The sequence below is a fragment of the Onychostruthus taczanowskii genome, unplaced genomic scaffold (genome assembly GCF_017590055.1).
Source record: "Onychostruthus taczanowskii isolate IOZ18803 unplaced genomic scaffold, ASM1759005v1 scaffold26, whole genome shotgun sequence".
Classification (NCBI taxonomy): Eukaryota; Metazoa; Chordata; class Aves; order Passeriformes; family Passeridae; genus Onychostruthus; species Onychostruthus taczanowskii.
The window spans coordinates 8,095,413-8,113,620 of record NW_024499906.1 but is presented as its reverse complement, the minus strand read 5'-3'; the positions used below and the strand labels follow the sequence as shown (position 1 = coordinate 8,113,620).

Sequence of the window (18,208 nt, the reverse complement as noted above, 5' to 3'; positions counted from 1 at the left end):
ACCTCTGTGGAGAGAAAATTACTATAAACCAAGTCTATCTGATAGTCCAAATGTTTTATTGTGTAACAGGGACTGGCATGCAGATGGATTCCAGGGTAACCCAGCAATGTGGCCTCTGCGGGACCTGCTGTTATCTCCCTCTGACAGGAAGGGATTCAGATTAAACAGTAGAACGTGTACCGGAACAGCCTTGCTGCAGGTCACGAGACCCAACACCACTGCTAGAGCTCCAGTACTGAACTGCTGGAGAGACACAAGCAGCTCAAGAGCCACTGGGTACACACGAGCTGGGCCACTCTCACCAACAGCAGCACGATCCACAGTGAGAAATAATCATAGTAAAAGAAGTTACTGCCAAAGTTGCTGTATTTTGGCCTGCACCAATTCCAAAGATTCCTTCCCAGCTCTCCCAGAATTCCTTAAGATTTAAGATATTTTAATAGCCTTGAATGGTAAACTGGGCTGAAAGGAAGTGTCCTTGATTTCACCCCAAAGACTAAGAAAGGATGGCACAGGTCACAGGTGCAGCACCAACAGGAAAGCCAAAATAAGCTGCTTGAAGGCATAAGAATGCATACCAATTTGCAATGGAAATGTGATTCTATCCCTCTCTCTTCCTAGAAATGCTAATCTTCCGTTAGTCTTAAAAAAAAAAAAAAAAAAAAAAGCGCCAAATCAAGCTCTTGCCTAACAAGACACAAATCTTGCCAGGAAGACCAAGATGAAGCCAGAACACAGCCAATTTTATCTTGGGAGAAGGAAGGAGCACAGTGGTTTTAAACCTTCTAGATCAGCAGCTGTGGCAGCACATCAGCCGGATCAGGGAGAAAAAAAAATTTCAGTCAGATAGGAAACAGAGCATTCTCCTGAACAAATTATGCTAAGAAATAGCTCTGGAGTTACTGCTCCAATGCTGTGAGCAGAAACAGCAGACTCAATTGCTGGAGGAGAAAAAAAACCAAAAACAAATCGTAACAAATTGCCAAAAAAACTGAGAACAGAGATCTTTGTCATTAATTGGTTAGGAACAGTCCATAATTATAAGATTTATAAGAAGTAAATTTGGAGTGCCTTTGCATGGATGACTGAAACCTTAGTATTAATCACTGCTCGTATGGAAGGAAAAAGGTCACAGCTAAGGCTAGCCAATTTTTTTTTCCCCTAAGGATCGAGTGAAAGGCCAGACCATGTCTCTGGGAATTCGTCATCAAAACGGTACCGGACCGTCATCTCCATCCTAAACCCAGCGGGCAAGACATGCGACCCCCGCGCTGCCTGCCAGGAGCGAAGTTCCCTTGAGGAGCGATCCCCCCGCTCCCTCGGCACCGGGGCCGGCGGGGCTCCCCGGAGCGGAGGGTCTCCGCAGGCATCTGGTTGCTGCACGGGTCACCCGGAGCCCTGAAGCACTGCCCTCGTCCCGCAGGGGACAGGACCCGCAGCGGGGGCAGCTGGGGATCTGCCCGCAGCCTCAAGGAGAGCGGCGGCGCCCGCAGACGGGGCGGGGGCAGCGCCCGCCCTCTTCCCTCCCTCTCTCCTTCTTCCTTCCCACCCCCGTGACTCACCCGCCGCTCCCGGCGGCGACGAGCCGCCAGCGCCGAGATTACCGCCCCGGCCCGGCCCGGCCCGGCGCTCCCCAGGGGCCACCCCCCGCCCTCCCCGAGCGGGCGGGTCGGTCAGGGCGCTGTCCCCGCGGGACGCGTCACCCCGCAGCCCTCGAAATAGCTCAGCGAGAGGGGCGGCGCCGCCCCGGCCCTCTCCCCGTCCGTCCGTCCGTCCGTCCATCCCGCACTGCCCCTCCGCATCCGCGGCGCCTGGAGCGCACCCCCGGGCCGCGTCCCTGCGAGCAGCGGCGCTCCCCGCCCTGCCCCTTTCCCCCGGCCTGCCGCCGCCCCCCCGCCCGCCGCTGCGCCTGCGCGCCCTCGCCGCCCGCGCCCCGCCGGCTGCGGCCGCCCCGCCCCGCCGATTTGAATATGCTAAGGAGCGGTTACCGGGGCCCTATAGTGGAGCCAGGAGGCAGTCACGTGGGACTGGGACGTGTCCTTGAGGGGCGGGGCCGACCTACCCAGGCTGCCTTAAAAACGGGAGGCGAGCGAGGAAGCGCCTCAGTCAGAGCGAGAAAGTGCCGGGGTAGCGGGGCTGCGGCTGCTCCGCCTGAAACTTCTGAGTAACATCAACAGGGGGAGGGGAGGGCGGGCGGCGGTGGAGGAGGAAGGTGGCGGTGGGGGGAAGGTTAGCCAGCAGCGCAGCCCTATCCGCCTCTCCCTCATAAACCAGCCTGTGTTGGGCTGAGCAGGCCCCTCACACAAAGGAGGGCAGGGCAGGCAGGGCTGCCCCCCCTTCCCCCCCGCCTCGGCAGAGGGGCAGCGGGGAGGCGCCCTTCCCCGTGCACAGCACTCACAGCCACTTACTCCTCTCCCGTCCCCCGTCTTCTCTCTCCCCCCCTTCCCCTCACCTCCCCCCACGGTTCTCCCCTCAGCCCCCCGCCCGCTGTCCATGTAGCCGTCCGGCCGCCGGCCCCTCCGCACTATGCCCATCTTACTCTTCCTGATAGACACGTCCGCCTCCATGAACCAGCGCACCCATCTGGGCACCACCTATCTGGACATAGCCAAAGGCGCTGTAGAGACTTTCATGAAGGTACCGGACTCTGCCTTGCGAGAGGAGGCGAGAGAAAGCGAGCGAGAGTGACTGCGCGGGGAGGGGAGGGGGCGGCAGGGAGCGGGGGGCTGCCTGGGCCGGGGGCGCGGGGCGAGGGCGGGCGAGAGTGAGCGAGAGAGTGCGTGCGTGTGTGTGTGCGGGGAGGGAGGGGAGGGCCGGGCCGAGCCGGGGGGCTCCGGCGGCGGCGCCGCCTCTCGGCTCACCCTCTGCTTTGTCCCCCGCGCCGCAGCTCCGAGCCCGGGACCCGGCCAGCAGGGGAGACAGGTACATGCTGGTCACTTTCGAGGAGCCTCCCTACGCTATCAAGGTAACCCCCGCTCACTCCTCCCCTCCTCCCCGGCCTCCTTCCGGCCCATCCGCCCCCCGCCTGCCTCGCCCCGGCTGCCGGCGGTCCCGGGGAGCGCGGCACACACGGGCTCCGGCGGCGGCGCTGACATCAACATGGCCGACGCTTTTCCCCTGTGCGGTGTGTGCGAGCAGCAATGAACTGTGGGGGATATTTATTCAACTTGGGAGAAGTGACAGCAACTCCAAGGAGAGTTCGGCTGGGAAGGGGCGAGCAGGGGGAAGGACCGACTTCAGCCCGGAGAGCCCCGGACTCGGAAGGGGACGGCACTTCCCTGGCCCCGCCGCGGCGGGGGGGGACGCACCGCGCGGGGGAAGGGGGCGGTGGGTCCACATGACACAGGACGGTGAACCTGTTGGAGGTCGCTTCGCGGCGCAGTTGGCTTCCATCTGCAGGGCTCTGGGAGGGTGATGTAAATAACTCTAAGGTTTGGGCACCGGGGTCATCAAAGAAACTTGTCCCGTGGAACAAAGCAAAAATGCTCGTTTGGTATATGGGGAGCTCTAAGGATTAAGAGAAGTGTATCGTTTCAGGCTTTTTGGAGCAACATCAAATACTAACTTCTGAGGTGTTTTATTATCATTTGTAGTGAGCTGCATGCAGCAGGGGAGGCTCTTTGTAGCCTAACAGGAAAGCAAAACTCGTATCTGCAGAATAAATCTTTTCGCATTTCCCTTTGCAGGCTGGCTGGAAGGAAAACCATGCAACGTTTATGAATGAACTGAAAAACCTTCAAGCTGAAGGACTTACGACTCTTGGCCAGTCCCTAAGGACAGCTTTTGATTTATTAAACTTAAATAGATTAGTAACTGGCATAGACAACTATGGGCAGGTAGGTTGACTGTTACTAGGTGGAAAAATCTTAAAACACAAACTTCCCAGAGACAGCGATTAGCTAGTTGTCCAAAGTGGCATCTTCATGGAATGTTCAATATGGGGGCTTCTTCAAAAATTAAGCAGAACTCGACTACCTTGAAGAAATACAGCCAGTGAATTTGGTACCCAACTTACTTTTATTCTTCAATTTCAGTAATTTCTCAGTTTTTAAGCTGTGATACAGCCTCCAAGTTGACCTTTTCAGTTCAAATTTTTCCTTTTTTTTTTGTTAAGTCTGTGTTCAGTACCTTAGCTGGTGAGCCTCATAGGGTTATGAAAACTTTGTTTTCTCTATACAGTGCTGAACAGTTTGGGAGATGAGCCATTTTTCTAACAACACTGCATGTCCAAAAGTACTGGAAGGAGCACTTTTTCAAAACACTTCCTTTCCAGTGAGTTTACCACAACATTTCTCTGCATACTTGTATTTTTGTGAACTTGCCTATTGTATCAGAGCCTTTAGAAGCTGTGCTTTTTTTCATGTCATTTTTTTCAACTATCCCTTTAAAACAGGAGTTTTTTGGTGTGGGCCAGAATTCTCATGCTCATTAGTATGAGCTGCTAAAATACAGACATTGTAGGTTAAACAGCATGCCTTAGGACTCAAGAGTTCTTTCTGCTGCTGGATAAAAGCCTGGATTTGTTTCACATGAAGGATACTACTAGTACTTTTCATGTGGGGCACACCAACTTGAATCTCCCCTTTTTGTTTGTTATTCTCATGTAATTGTCCACTATCTGAGGATCAGTACTTAGTACTGCTCTTGGTATTTCATGCGGGAATGTGGTTGTGAACATAAGTCCCCCTTCTTCCCCCACTATTTCCCAGTCTAAGCAGAGTTTGTGATAACACGCCACATGGGTTTATGAAGGAAATTTGTCATGGTGCATTGTATGGCTTTGCCATGAGATGATCAAGTGAGCTAAACATTTTAGAAATGCCTGTTCAGTGATGAAACTTTAAAAACTCTTCCTGTGGCCATCTGATGTCCTCATACATCTGTGTGTAATTTTCCCATTTTTCTGGTGTTTTTGTTTAGTTACAGGAGCTATATTCTTGAACACTTAACCTCTGTGGGCCCATACACAAAATATTGCTCTTTCCAATTGCTACTGATAATTATTCTAATTAAACCCATGTCAAATAATTTTCTCTAAGTGAGCCAGCTGTGATCAGCTACTCAAGTAGGCAGTTGAGTTGTCATGATTGTTTGGACTCGCTAGTAGTGTTCGTTCCTGCGACAGCTGCTCTTTTGCCTGTGAAACAATGACTTTTTCTTTGTCTGATCTGTTCTGGTTGTAAGCCTCTCTGGGCTTGAACCCACTGTCACTTAAGCACATTTTTGCTCCATTCCACATGTGGAGCTGGCTGTTGAAGAGGTATTCACAATCTGCAGTCAGGTGCCTAAATAGAAATTTTAACTCTTTAGCGTATGCAAAAGTAGATGACTCTATTGCAAGTGGCAGGTCACCTGCTGCTAAAGTCAAAGGTTCCCATTTTGACTATTCTAACCAAAATAGCAATTTTTAAAAAACAAAATCAAATTCCACAACGTTTAACTGTCAGTATTTGCAGGATGAGCTCTAGGGCAGCTAATTGTCTTCATCTTCACATTGGTCTTTAAAACTATGGCTTGATAGCCTGTCATCGTCCTGTTACTTTTGTCTACCATCTAAAATTTAGTCCAGACAAATTCACTGTTTGACCGTTTGAGAAACTTAAAAATCCAGGAAAATAAAAGTGGTCAGAATGCTCATTTGCATTTTAAATAGTTTTCACTCAGAACATAAATCGCTGATTAACTTTTTTGTAAAGCAGCTACAAATATTAACACTATAAAACAGTAGTTAACTGAAATACAGCAGGCAGATATTTGAAGACTGAGTATGTCAGAATAAGAGAAGATAATTTTATGAAAAATAGCAACATACAGACCATCTTAAGTGTGAAACTATGTGGCGTAATAAAATCCAAATTTATTAATATTCTGTGGGAAATTTCTCTGGCTAAAAATCTTTTGACTGTCAGGCTTGTATTTTGGTGTATTGAGAAACTTCTAAGATATTTGCCAAGATCCACTTGTTACACAAAAACAAATTGTAAACCAGACTTTTGTTACATGTGCTATTGACAAGACACGATACAAGCCTGATGGGATTGTCTGGTTATGTCTCCACCAGTGTTGTCTTGTACCCCTGCTGTGTGTGAACTGTTGGTTTAAATGGCAGAGTGACTCAATTTCTTTCAGAGTTGACCAGAGTTCTCTGTCAGCTGACCTTCTGAACAAGAATGATGGCTGAACGGTCATTCTGGAGTTGGGGAAAATCTGCTTCATATTTTCTTGCTACATTAATGTTTGGATTTTTATTACGAGTATTTATCGTACTGCATATGCAGCGATTCAGTTACTACGTGATCAGCTGATCACAAGATCTCACATTTAGATCTTAAAGGACACTGTCCACACACTTAGATTGTCAAGAGCCTGGAAGATTTTTTCATTAGCTATTTCTTATATAAATGCTATGGTAGGGCTTTATAAATGTTTTTTCTTACTGAGGGATTGCTAGATCCAATTGTTTTGGAGGCTTTTGTTGAGAAAAAATGGTTTTGAAAAGTACACATTTTAAGGTGGCTATTCCTTAAACTTTTCCAGCACATTCAGATTGATAATTGCAGTATTATACTGCTTGGATCCAATAAGTTTTTTTTCCCTTTAGTATGCTTTATGATTATGATAGCAGAAGAATAAACCTTCAAATAGAGTGTCAGCTTTTAGCATTCACTGAAAATAGTGATCCTTTTCATCTGCATTTTTATGGAGAGCTTAGGAAAAAAATATAACATTTCGATGTCTCCAGGAAGAAATCAGTTTAAACACATCAAATTCAGTAAGGGTTTACTGTCCCATCACACAAAATATTGTACTTCATTAGCCCAGTCTACAATTAGATAATTGGCTTATTTTCTCCAGTTCAGCTTTTCCATTATTTCAGGTAGTCTCAAATACCAAGCCTTTTACCAACAGGTTTTTTGTCCTCTTGAAATATGCTCTTAGGTCTTGTAGCTATGGCTTGTTTAGCAGGACATGAGTAGTCACGATTTAACCAAATAGTTTTGAGTATAGCACATGTGCAGCTTGTTTTAGTTGATAGAAAGGTTAGACACTGATAGACGTTTCTGTGGAAACAGAAAGCATTCAAAATGTAACTGCTGTTACAATAGAGTGAAAATGTAAACAAATGGTTGAAATGAGCCATCAACTTCAGTTACTTGCAGTTTGTAGTGAGGTTTCTGAGACTAGGCACTGAATCTGAGGTAGGTAAAATACATATCAATGGTGTTTTGATATGTGCCAAGGACCAACGTAGCTCTACCAAAGCTGGAATCTGATGGATGTTTGAGATTGCTAAAATTCTGATTTACTGATACCCTGTCTGTTTCACATTGCCTCTTGTGGAATGATGAAAGTCTCTTACTGTTTTTTCAGCAGTATTGCATAGCATAAGGTTTGAGAGCATAAAATACACTTAACTGAATGGATTTCAAAGTATTTTTACTATTTTTTCAGGGTGAAATTCCTTTAATACTAAATACAGCAAATGCTTTTCAATAATATAAGCTTTTTATGAGTTTTTTTAATCTCATTAGTGTATCTTGCATATTTTTGAGCAGCATTACTACTGCTATGAGATGAGTTTGACTTTTAAACAAATCTAATGTAACAAAAGCACATGCTAACTTTGTTGCGCTGAAACAGAAAAGTCAACTAATGTGTGTAATACAACTGGATTTAGACTAGGTATTTTTCATTCACAGTGATGAATAAGATGCTGCCTGGATTTAGGTTAGCACAAGAAACACTGTTTGGGTCACTTACCAGGCTATGTAGAGTCTTGGTGAAAGCCTTTTATTCTGTAGTGTATATCACATATGAACAGAAGCATAACTAAAGTTTTTTGAGGAAAAAACTACAAACCAAGTGGAATTCAACTAATAAAGAATATTTTTTAAGAATACACTCAGAGCTGAAGTTGGAAGGTATCCTGCATATGATGGCATTGTTTTTGAATAAGTTTTTTCCAAGTGTTTTGGTCATGCCATGTATGACCATCAAACAACACAATCTGAGGTTAGCTGCTACTTTATAGTTCTTTCTTAGTATAGGTTGAGACCCATTTATAGCTACAGTAGCAGAATTGCTGATGTGCTTCCACAGTGAAACTTGGCATTGGTCTGTAAGTTCAGGGTGCTTTGCCACAATGGCTTAAATACTGCAGTATTCCAAATACAGGTACACAGTGTACCTAGGAGATAATGTCTAATCATACTTGGAGACACAAGACAGCTTTAAGTCACACATTCTAGGTTGACTGCTTGCCTGTATGCTTGTCTAGGTTCTCCTGAGCTTATAAAACCACAAAAATCACACGTGAAAGAGATCCTGTTCCTTAACATGGACTACATTAGGCTTCTGTAGTGATACGTTCTGTTTTCTTTAAATTGTTGAGCAGTTTTATTTTCCCAAGAGACTTTTGAGGATTCTTACTGAATTTTGTTACTCTCAAAAGTCAAAATCCTTTGAAGTATGGCTTCTGTCTTGGTATTTTGGGATCATTATGCACTGCACTGAAATGGCCTGTGCTGCATGTGCCTCCAAATTTGGAACCAAAGTTTAGGTTAGCATTTCCTGCTTTGTCATGCTGGCACAGTTGCGCATGCAGTTTGCTTCTCATGTTGGTAGAGACAGAGATTTACACTTCCAGAGTAGCTCCCCTGATCTTTTTTTTGTCCCCCTCCCCCAAGAAAACCAAACAGGACCATTTCAGACAGTAGTAAACAACATCACAAGTGTAAGTGTAATAATGGCAGAAATATGAGAAGCTTTCTCACAGTCTCATTTTTTTCTGTGGAATGACAATGGATTTAACATGAACATGTATGCCTACTGATGTCAAAGATCTGGATGTGAAGTGCTGATAAAAATCAATCATTCTCATCTGCTGTGTGATGAAATTAAGCATATTGGTTTGAACTTTTAGACCATAACCTTTAAACATGCTGTCCTTGTTTTAGAATATCCTCTGGTGAGAGCTACTGGCACTCTTAAGGTGTTTTTTTCACATTTTGATGTGGAGCTGCTTGCCCTTTAGTCTTCCCAGCACAACCAAGTTCAGCAAAAGTCTGAAGTGTTTCTAAAATTACTTGTCTAGTTCCAATCCAGTATGTTTTTAAAGAATTTGAACCTTTCATGAAGTACTTCATTTTTTCCAATGAAAACAATGTAATCAATCTGTTCCAGTAGCAGAAAGAGGATACTTCAGACAAATTTGATTTGGAAGGGGCAGTCCCATAACGTAATCATTCATAATTTATTTGTGTACACTGTGTGTTTTGTCCAGCTACATTGAACAAATACAGAATATGTCACTGGACTCATGTAGGGCACTGATGGTGTTTTCTGATGCTCAGTATACAGAATGAGTGAAAAGTGGGCATCTCTATTGCAACAGTTTTGCCCTCCCAGCTTTGAATCCCAGAATGCCAGCTTGATTGTATGCATCTGTCTGTAAGGCAAACTCAGCCTAGATCTCTGCTCTGGACCTTGTGGCCTCTTATGGGTTCATAGTTGCACTAACCTTGCTTCAGGTTGTGTGACTTCATGTAGTAAAACAAATCAGTGATTGATCAGTGACATTAATAAACTGGACTGAACTGTAGTGGTTCAAAATTGGTTTAGAACACCTAAGTTGCTCCTGCTGTTGTGGTGATAAACTCCAGGAAGGAATTGTGGGGGAGTCTTCAGGAAGTTATTCTGAAGAATTGCTCTGTGTTCATAGGTCAATAAGCTACTTTTAGTCAGTTTATCAGTACTCTAGATTATTAACCCCCTAAATTGTGGGGAGATTTTTGTAAACAAGTCTGTCTTTTCTCCTTGGTGGTTTGTATTTTGGTTAGGTTTTTTTCCCTCTAATTAGTGTGCTGGCAACTGTAGGACTCATCGTCCATCTCCAGCATATGGAGAGCAGAGGCCTGGCTGAGTCTGTGAATTGCACTGAGTGAGCCAGAACCAGCTGTGTAAAGTCATTGCTGTGAAGCAGAAGGGCTTCTGTAATTAGGGACTTGATCCAGGGCTTGGCAAGGTCAGTTATTTTTGGAACAAAACATTCAGAAATATTTTTAGGAAATAAAACCAAAATCATCTTAAACTCAGAGTCGTTGGAGCTGATTTTAAAGTTACATTTGGTATGGATTGTGTTACTTTGTTTTTCTTAGAAAAAGTTTATAAAGGCTCAAATAGAACCTATTTTTAGCAGCTTGCGTTTGCTATGCTCACTCAAATAACTTCAAAAACTCCTGTAACTTACTGGCTGATTATCCAGTTTCAGGTGACTCCAGTAGTGATGCATTTATTAATCTGTGACTAACTGATAAGGTGCATCTTCTTCTGTAAGTTACCTTAAAAATAAGATGCAAGTAGTGATTGCTGCTTAGGTAAATAATTTAATTTAAGAAAAAGATCTTCCCCTTCTGGCATTATATATCTGTCACATCAGTACTTAAATGTTTCAAATGTTAGTGGCGTTTTGTTCTTCATTTCAGTGTGGTTTGTCACTGTTTAGTTACTTGCTGGAATTCATTATGTATGAAATCCCTGTTCTATGCATGTTTTATTTTTTTTTAACTGTGGCATAATTGTGAAAGATTGAAGGACTGAATTCTTTTTGAAACTTACCAAGGACTTAATCTAAATTGGAGCACTTACTAGTTAATCAAGAAGTTATCACTTATATAATGTGATATTTAAAACTCAATTAGATCTGTTCTTAAATGAAAGAGGACAAACCTATATATTGACCTGTGATTTTTGAAACTCTGTGACTTAATGTTGGGACCTCTCTCATTTAGACACATGAAAGTATCTTGAGGTTTTAAGTTTGAGGTCTTAGTAAATCTACTATGTATTCATCATTCCTTTATTGTTCAACATGAACAGAGTCTTAAACTGCTTCCTTAACACATGCCTTCTGTTGTCACACGTGTGTTGTTCAATATGGAAATTGTGTATTCCAAAATGATCTGTTCTTGAATTGAAACTCATTTTCAGGCTGCTTTGAGTTGCCTCTTTTGTTTTCTTGCTGTTAGTTTTGGTTTTGTTCTTGGCACAAACTTTTTGAGAGAGATCCAAAATGACTGAAGTTGCGCAATTAAATAGTCTTTAAGCAGTTCATTCGGTGCCAGACTTGGAAACTCAATGTGTAACGTTATGAGCATCTATAAAAATGGTACTAAGCACAGGGAATTTTCTTGTGGCATGTTTCAGGATGGATATGCAATGAAATCATTGCCTATGGAACACGACCTTGCAGTCTTTAGCAAAGCAAGCAGCTGATATGCCTAGATATGTTTCTGTGACGTTGTTTTTGAAAATGGGTTTGCTGTCTCTTGTGCAATTCAGATAGCTGTTTTGTCTCTGACGTTTCTAATTATAGTAGTGATATCTGACTGGATCTTTGGTTTTTGCTGTACAGCTTTGACTGGACATGGCTAGTTTAAGGTGATGTGTTTGGAGGTTCAGTAGTCAATTGAAGTCATAAATGGCTATTTTAAAAAAGTTTTTTGGAGATAATGCCTAGGTCCAGAATACCAAGGAGCAAATGACTTGCTTTTGTTCCATTTATTTTCCTCAATACCTTAAATTTCCTTTTCTTAAATGGAACCTAGGTAGCCTGTGTTATGGGCATAATGGTTGTTTCAAGAATTTTCCCTTAGTCCTGTAACTTAATGTGCTGAGGAGTTTGGTCTCTGGCTCGGCCCTAGGAAAAGTCTGCTGTTGCAACTGGGTTTGGCTTTGAAAGCCTTTTGCTAACTGATTTTTCTTTAAATTTCTTTAAGTCTTTAACTTAATTTGTTCCTGGTTGCCTGAAATGCAGAAAGCTTCATGCCACCAAACAATGGTATGTACAAACACTGTATGAGCAAAAAATATTTCATTTACTGCTAATCTGTAGTGCTAGTAAGAAATGAAACTGAAACCATGTAACTGCCTTGTAATCCTAGGTATTCCAGTTAAGAAACTGTGACTAGCCCATGTCTTGGGCATTATAGTAACTCTTAGGTATTTGTTATGTAGTTAACTAAAGAATTGTCTAGAATGTGGGAAATTAATTTGCCTATAATAATCTTGCTGTAGTCTGTGGAGGAGGACAGCTGAATTTAGGTTTTGTAGTCTTACCTCATGGAGGAAAGATATTTTTTGGTAGCCATCCTTACTGTAAAATTGTTGCAATTTTGTTGACTTTTAGAGCATGAGTGCCAGAGAAATCATTATTGCTTGAAAAGCATTTTGCATTTTTTTGGGGGGAGGGAGGGAGATGGTGTGTTAATAGAAACATGGGTTCAGACCTTGATAAATTCTACTGGACCTTCTTCAAACTCTGTTTTTAAGGTCTTCTCCAAAAGGCAAAATAATTTGAGATAGAATATGGGGTGGAGGGGAAGGTTAGCTTCAATAGCAAAGGGAATGTGTCCATAATACAGCTCGGTGTTTTTGGCTGAGCCTTCCAAAGATGGACAGTCTGTAGCAAAAAAAAAAAAAAAAAGGAATGATAGTATGTGCTTCCATGGTGTCTAGAAACCATGAACCAACTGCTGGATTAAATATATGTTAGGAAATTAGAGTTGAGTGAGGGATTACTTCTTGTTTGTACTTACACAAGAACATTTAGGGTTTTTAGATATACAGCCTTAGACAGGAGGTATTAACCTGTTCCTGTGTGTTTTGAGGTAGTATGCAAACAGAGCATGCCTCAGGTTTTCTTGTTATTCAGTTCACCTCACATGAGGATTTTATTAACTTGTGCCCCCTCTGCTGGCTGGTGTTCCAATTACAAAGTAAAATACAAAAGTTTATATAGGTGAGAGGTGCTTTCTGATTAGGCTATTTTGGCCAAATAGCAGTTTATAAATGTTGCTTTTATGCAGCTGAAACTACGGCAAGACCTGTAGGAGAATTTGGGAGAATCCTTGGTAGTGTTGAGAGTTGGTGTTTTCATAGTACAGTTGCTGTTCTGGCCGCATTCAAGACTCCTTAAGCATTTGTCAGACCTGTTTCTTTCCCTCATCCCTGAGCTGAAGAAGTGTGATCTTTCTATTCACCCTGGGTGTGTTATATGTACAGAGGAGCTAGATCTTTATCGTTTTTGGGACCACACTTTGGTATTTTAAAACCTGCTATTATCACCTGCTTTTCTGATAGCAGTTCTTTTCCCCTTAAGATGGAGTTCTCTTCTTTTGGAGTGAGGTGATCTCTCAGATTATGTTTAACTGGTGATGAATTTTCCTGTGTTCTTCCTGAAACCTGTCTGTTGGTGAGGTAGGATTCCCAACTGCCTAGTGTGAACAAAAGGCAGAGCACAAGTCCTCCCATCTTGGGTACTGTAGAGAAAGCTAAAAGATGTCAGTATTATGACAGGATGCTTTGTCCATGCTGCAGGTGTGTGTGTGTGGACTAGCTCTAATAGTAGGAATCATCCTGGTGTCCTGCAGCCCTTTCAGAAAAACACTGGGCATTTTTTCTTGGAGATAGTGTAATTTCTGGAATGGTGCTTTCATTAGGTTATTTAATAAGATTCCTCTTTGTGACTGGTGTTGTTGCCTTTGTCATTAATCAGGCATCAAGATTTCTGGTTTGTATTAAAACTTCTATTGTGGCTTGAAATCTCAACATATTTCAAAACACCCATCCTGTGTGAAATTCAAACTGGTTGGTATAGCTCTCGTTGAACTTTCTTCTGTGTCTTCTGAAAGTGATCCTGAAATAAATCTGCTATACAAATATCTGATATTCTACTAAGACAGAACTACTACTACTGCAAAACTGTATTATATATTCAATAAACAACAGTATCAAGGGAGCATATTGAAATCTTTATGGACAGCAAGATAGATGAGTTAGCAACTTTCTTTGTGCGTGAAGTCCATCTTTGTCAGATCTTAAGCCTGTGCAGAATTTGTATGTTCTTCAGCTCTTACTCCTTCAGGCTGAAAGCAGGGAAGTTTCTCTGACACTGAGGTGCTTCCACTTCAAAGAATCAATTTCAGTTCTAAAACAGACATAGTAAATAAATACAATTGCAAAATTATTTTTATCATGCAGGTTCAGTCAATTAGATAACACTGTGACAGAATTTAGTGGTGCTGTATTTTTCAGTCTGGCCACAGAATTGTGGTGCTCTTTATGGTGGCATATCATGTTGAGAGGTCAGATTTATCAATGCAAATGTTGTAGTAGAATTGGACTGCCCTTTTTGCACTCCCCCACCCATAGCATATTCTTCCTTGTGTTCTGATAGATTAAAGTTTCACAATGCATTTGTGTTAAATATTAGGTGATGGTTTTCCCAGATGAAGCTACTCTTCAATTTAAAGGCATTTTGCTTCTTCTGAAGTAATAGAAAAGAATTTACTAATCTAACAAGGTCAAATGCATATTCTTTCCTTAGTACTGTGGTGCATTACATGTATTTGCATGGTTGTTGTGTGTGTCCACATGCATTTGAAAATCCATAAAGGCAAAGTAATTTTTGTAGAGTTTAATTGCCAGCTATAAATTGACTGAAATACTGCTGTGATGCCAGTGTATTCACCTGTGCTTGTGACTTGGGAATCAGTTGTGCAAAAGCATGAAATACACTTAGTTCTGTAGGACTTGTCAACTACAGTGATGAAGTCTGTGGGGATAATAGAAGATAACCAAAGCTGCTGAAAGTGTGAGTGCGACAAGTAAGGAGTTGCACAAGATTCTGCGGTTCTTATGTAACTGATGATCAAAACAGTTGTTAATACCTCTGTGTTCTTGACTGATAGTGTTCTGCCTTGAGCAATGAAGGGGAAAGTCTCCAATAAATGTTAATGTCTTAGACATTTCATGATTTCGCTAAAGCGTAACTGAAGTTTCCAAGAAACAAAAAAAAGTGAAAACTGTGATGGATTTGGACCATCTGTTTTAGTTTGAAATTCAAGCTCAGTGTTTTTATGTTTTTTGAAGCTGTTTATCAGTTAAAAAATAGCTTTAAAGCTAATAATTTTTGTCATTCTGACTTCTAGATTTCATTTTAAGCTATTGCTTTTGAACAGTGGTTGCTCACAGATTCTCAGGAGAATTTGAGATGCTTGACCTTATAAATTATAAAAAACCAAGACTGAATTAAAAAATTGGTAGTGCAATTTTGTATTTCCTGGTCAGATGTCTAAATTTTACTGAGTTAGGGCTGATACTTCTGAAAATGAAAGGCTCTGCTGAGATAATGTAATGGGAGATAGATGTACAATACAGCTTTCAGAGTTTTGTGATTTACTGAAATGGAAGTGTACATTTTAGACATTTGTTGTGATCTCAAAATGCATTTTTTCCAGTTCTTAGTGATATCTTCTCTTAAAAAATATTCACTCCAGTTCATGTCTATTTTCAGCTTCCAGTCTTTCTTGGGCTTGAAGTTTCTGTACTACTAAAAACTTATTTTTGTAGTAGTTGCCTATTGTGTCATTTTTAGTCTCTGATTTGGTGTGTTTTGGTCACATGTCTACCTCATCCATTTCTTCAGTTCTACAACATTTCTAACTCTGAAATTAATACTTAAATATATGCTTTGAGATAACAGTAGTCTTTATCTTCTCTTCCTGCGTATAAAATATTGTATACTTGCATATGTAAAGGTCAGAATTGATCTCGAACTGCTTTACGTCTACACTTGGAAGAAAGAAAAAAGTCATATGTGTATTAATTAGTCACGCTGAAATGTGATGCTAAGCTTCAAACTTGCCAGTGGGAGTGAATTCTTAGTTGTGAGAGCCTTAACCAGGCAATAATGTGTCTTGATAATTTGATACACTTCTGGCTTGATGTGGGGCTCCCTCTGAGAGCATCACACAAGCTGGGGTGGCATGGGATGCCTCTTACTGTGACCCCTTGTGAGTGGTGTGGAGCTCAGTGGTGCTCTGTATTTATGTGTTATCTGAGCACTGAACTGCTTCATCTGGAGACCAAGGGAAAGGCAACCAATGCAGCTGAGCTGCTTTGTGTTTTGGAGCAGTCATGAAGCTGTCAAATGGTTCAAATGGAAGTGTTGTGTAATATTAAGTTAGTTATAAGGTTTTGATCTCTTGCTTGTTCCTTTTTAGTCAAGCAAACTTTCCCTGGTATTGTTGCTGAGTTTTAAGTAACTTTGTTTCCAGAAGAGGTCTGTAGGCTTTTTGTTGTCTTGGTGCGTGTCTGTTCTTGAAAATGTAGATTGTGAATGAAAAAATCCTCCTTGTACCCTGTTACAGGGTGGTCAGCCATTAAAACTGTACGTGCTTCTTCCTTTTTTCACCACTGCTACAAACTTTCAGAAGGAAAAGCAGTGTGTTGAAAAGAATTTGCTTCTGAAATAAATAAAACCTCATGCTGGTTAGCTAGTTATCAGAGTAAGTTGTAAGCAGGCTTACTATTTATACCTTACTATCCTGAGATGCTTTCCCCAGTGCATTGCAGCATACCTGTAAGCTGCCGAAGAGATGGTAGTGTACCCTGTCACTCACTGTTCCTCTGCATATCCAAAATAATTGGGTTGGACTGAATTAATTACCTATACATTTACAGTCAGTGATGTTGCTATGTGTTTTGAAGACTGATATTTCCAAGATTTGTAAATGCTGTTTTTTTTTAAAAAAAAAAAAGTATTTCTAGGGGAAGAGAAATAGAATTTGATTACTGTAGAATTAGATTAATTAGATAGAAATAAAGTTCTCAACCAGTTGTTGACAGAAGTGCTGCAGTTAAGTTAAAAGAATTGGTAAGTCTTCTGGAATTCAATTTTATGGTGTCTGACTGTTGAGAGCTTACATAAATAAGAGGGGATTTTGTTGGAGGAATACTTGACTTAATATTGGTTTTGAATGCCTTTGTATAACTAAGATGAGGAGCAGGGTCAGAAGAATCAGTGGTGGTCTTTAAGAAGTAATGACATGGAAATCTTTAGTCAAAATTAGTAAATCTCAGGCTTTTTTGCCAAAATTCTTCCATGATGCATTTAAATTATCTTTCTGAAAACAATTGATTATTAGTATGTGAGTGACTGTCCTTTGTATATGTAAAATGCTTGTGAAATTACAGAGTAGCCAGAGGATAAAGGCATTTCTCCCTCAGACATGTTCCATAGGGAGCTCAAGTGTAGCAACTCTTGTTTCCTTCCTTATAATTTCATGATCATTCTAACACCAGTTGTATAAGGCTTAAACTTTGGATGGGAAAAATTGAGACAAAGTATAGTTAAGGAATAAAAAACTTTTTCAAATGATGAGGATATCCAGATAAAAGGTGTTGTCAGAAATGGAAATTTTAATACTTGTATTTGAAATTGCACCAGCATATTAACTTTGCATTGCTTTTGACATAAATCTGTATTTTTATCAGTTGCTAATTCATTTTTACAATAACTTATTAGCAGTAGAGTTCAAGTATTTTTATGGTCAGTATTCATGAGAAATATCTAGTTACAAACCCTGCTTTCTGTGTTATTTCAATGCAATGTAATTAGCTTCCAGCTGATGTTTAGCAGTTATGGTAAACTGTTAGTTGGTAGAAAAGCATACTGTCACTGTTAAGAATTAAATAAGGCTAAATACTCCTAGGAAATTATTTTAATTAAAATTGAGTGTTTTCAGGGTCCTTAAATCCTTTTGAGTAATTGCTTAAATTAAATTACAAAGTAGCTTGGCTTTCGTGGGAGAGATTGATCTTTGCTTTAATTTGATTTTTGCTTATTTTTTGTAGTAATGGTATGCTATTAGAAAAGAAGCCTTTAATCTTTTTTTTTCACTAAGGTTTGGGAAAATATTGACCACTATGAAAGTGGTGCTGTCACAGTAGTCAAACTAGATACCCTTCACCAAATATATTTGAGATTGTTAAATAATTGTTCTGTTCAAAGCACAAAATCAGTAGATGGTATTTTATATTTAATGGGTTCTAAAAATGGATTTGAAAGGTCTTTTAAAACCTGTTAGTTCTCCCTCCATGTTTTTAGAGTAAATCGCAGCCATTCATGAGATAGTTTGTCTTTATAAGCAGAACTAGGCTGTGGGTTTAGTTACATTTTTCTTTGTTTCCTGAGGAAGAAAAACAAGGCCTTGAGATCAACAAGAGAAGAACAGGACCTACTAAACAAAATCTTGTGGTGACTTTTATTCAGTCCATTATTAATCCTAGGTGGAGTGAAATGTGTTACTTAAGTTTGGAGTTGATGTATCTGTGCAATACTTTGGAATTCTTCTTCAGAAGGCAC

The 18,208-nt window shown here is 41.2% G+C and overlaps 1 protein-coding gene across 5 annotated transcripts in view; it reads left to right on the top strand.

The window, feature by feature from the left end:
- Positions 1-2,101: 2,101 nt before the first annotated feature.
- The window catches only part of INTS6 (integrator complex subunit 6), a 39,264-nt gene continuing 23,157 nt past the window's right edge, over positions 2,102-18,208 (top strand). For 3 of the 5 annotated variants that reach the window (XR_005952871.1, XM_041407290.1, XM_041407289.1), the window contains exons 1-3: positions 2,102-2,637; positions 2,888-2,965; positions 3,687-3,836. Coding sequence is in view for 4 of the 5 variants with exons in the window: in XM_041407290.1 (XP_041263224.1) it covers positions 2,527-2,637; positions 2,888-2,965; positions 3,687-3,836 (339 nt within the window). In the remaining variant the exon portion in view is untranslated. The remainder of the gene's footprint in view (positions 2,638-2,887; positions 2,966-3,686; positions 3,837-18,208) is intronic. The other 2 variants (XM_041407288.1, XM_041407287.1) reach the window with 2 other exon arrangements.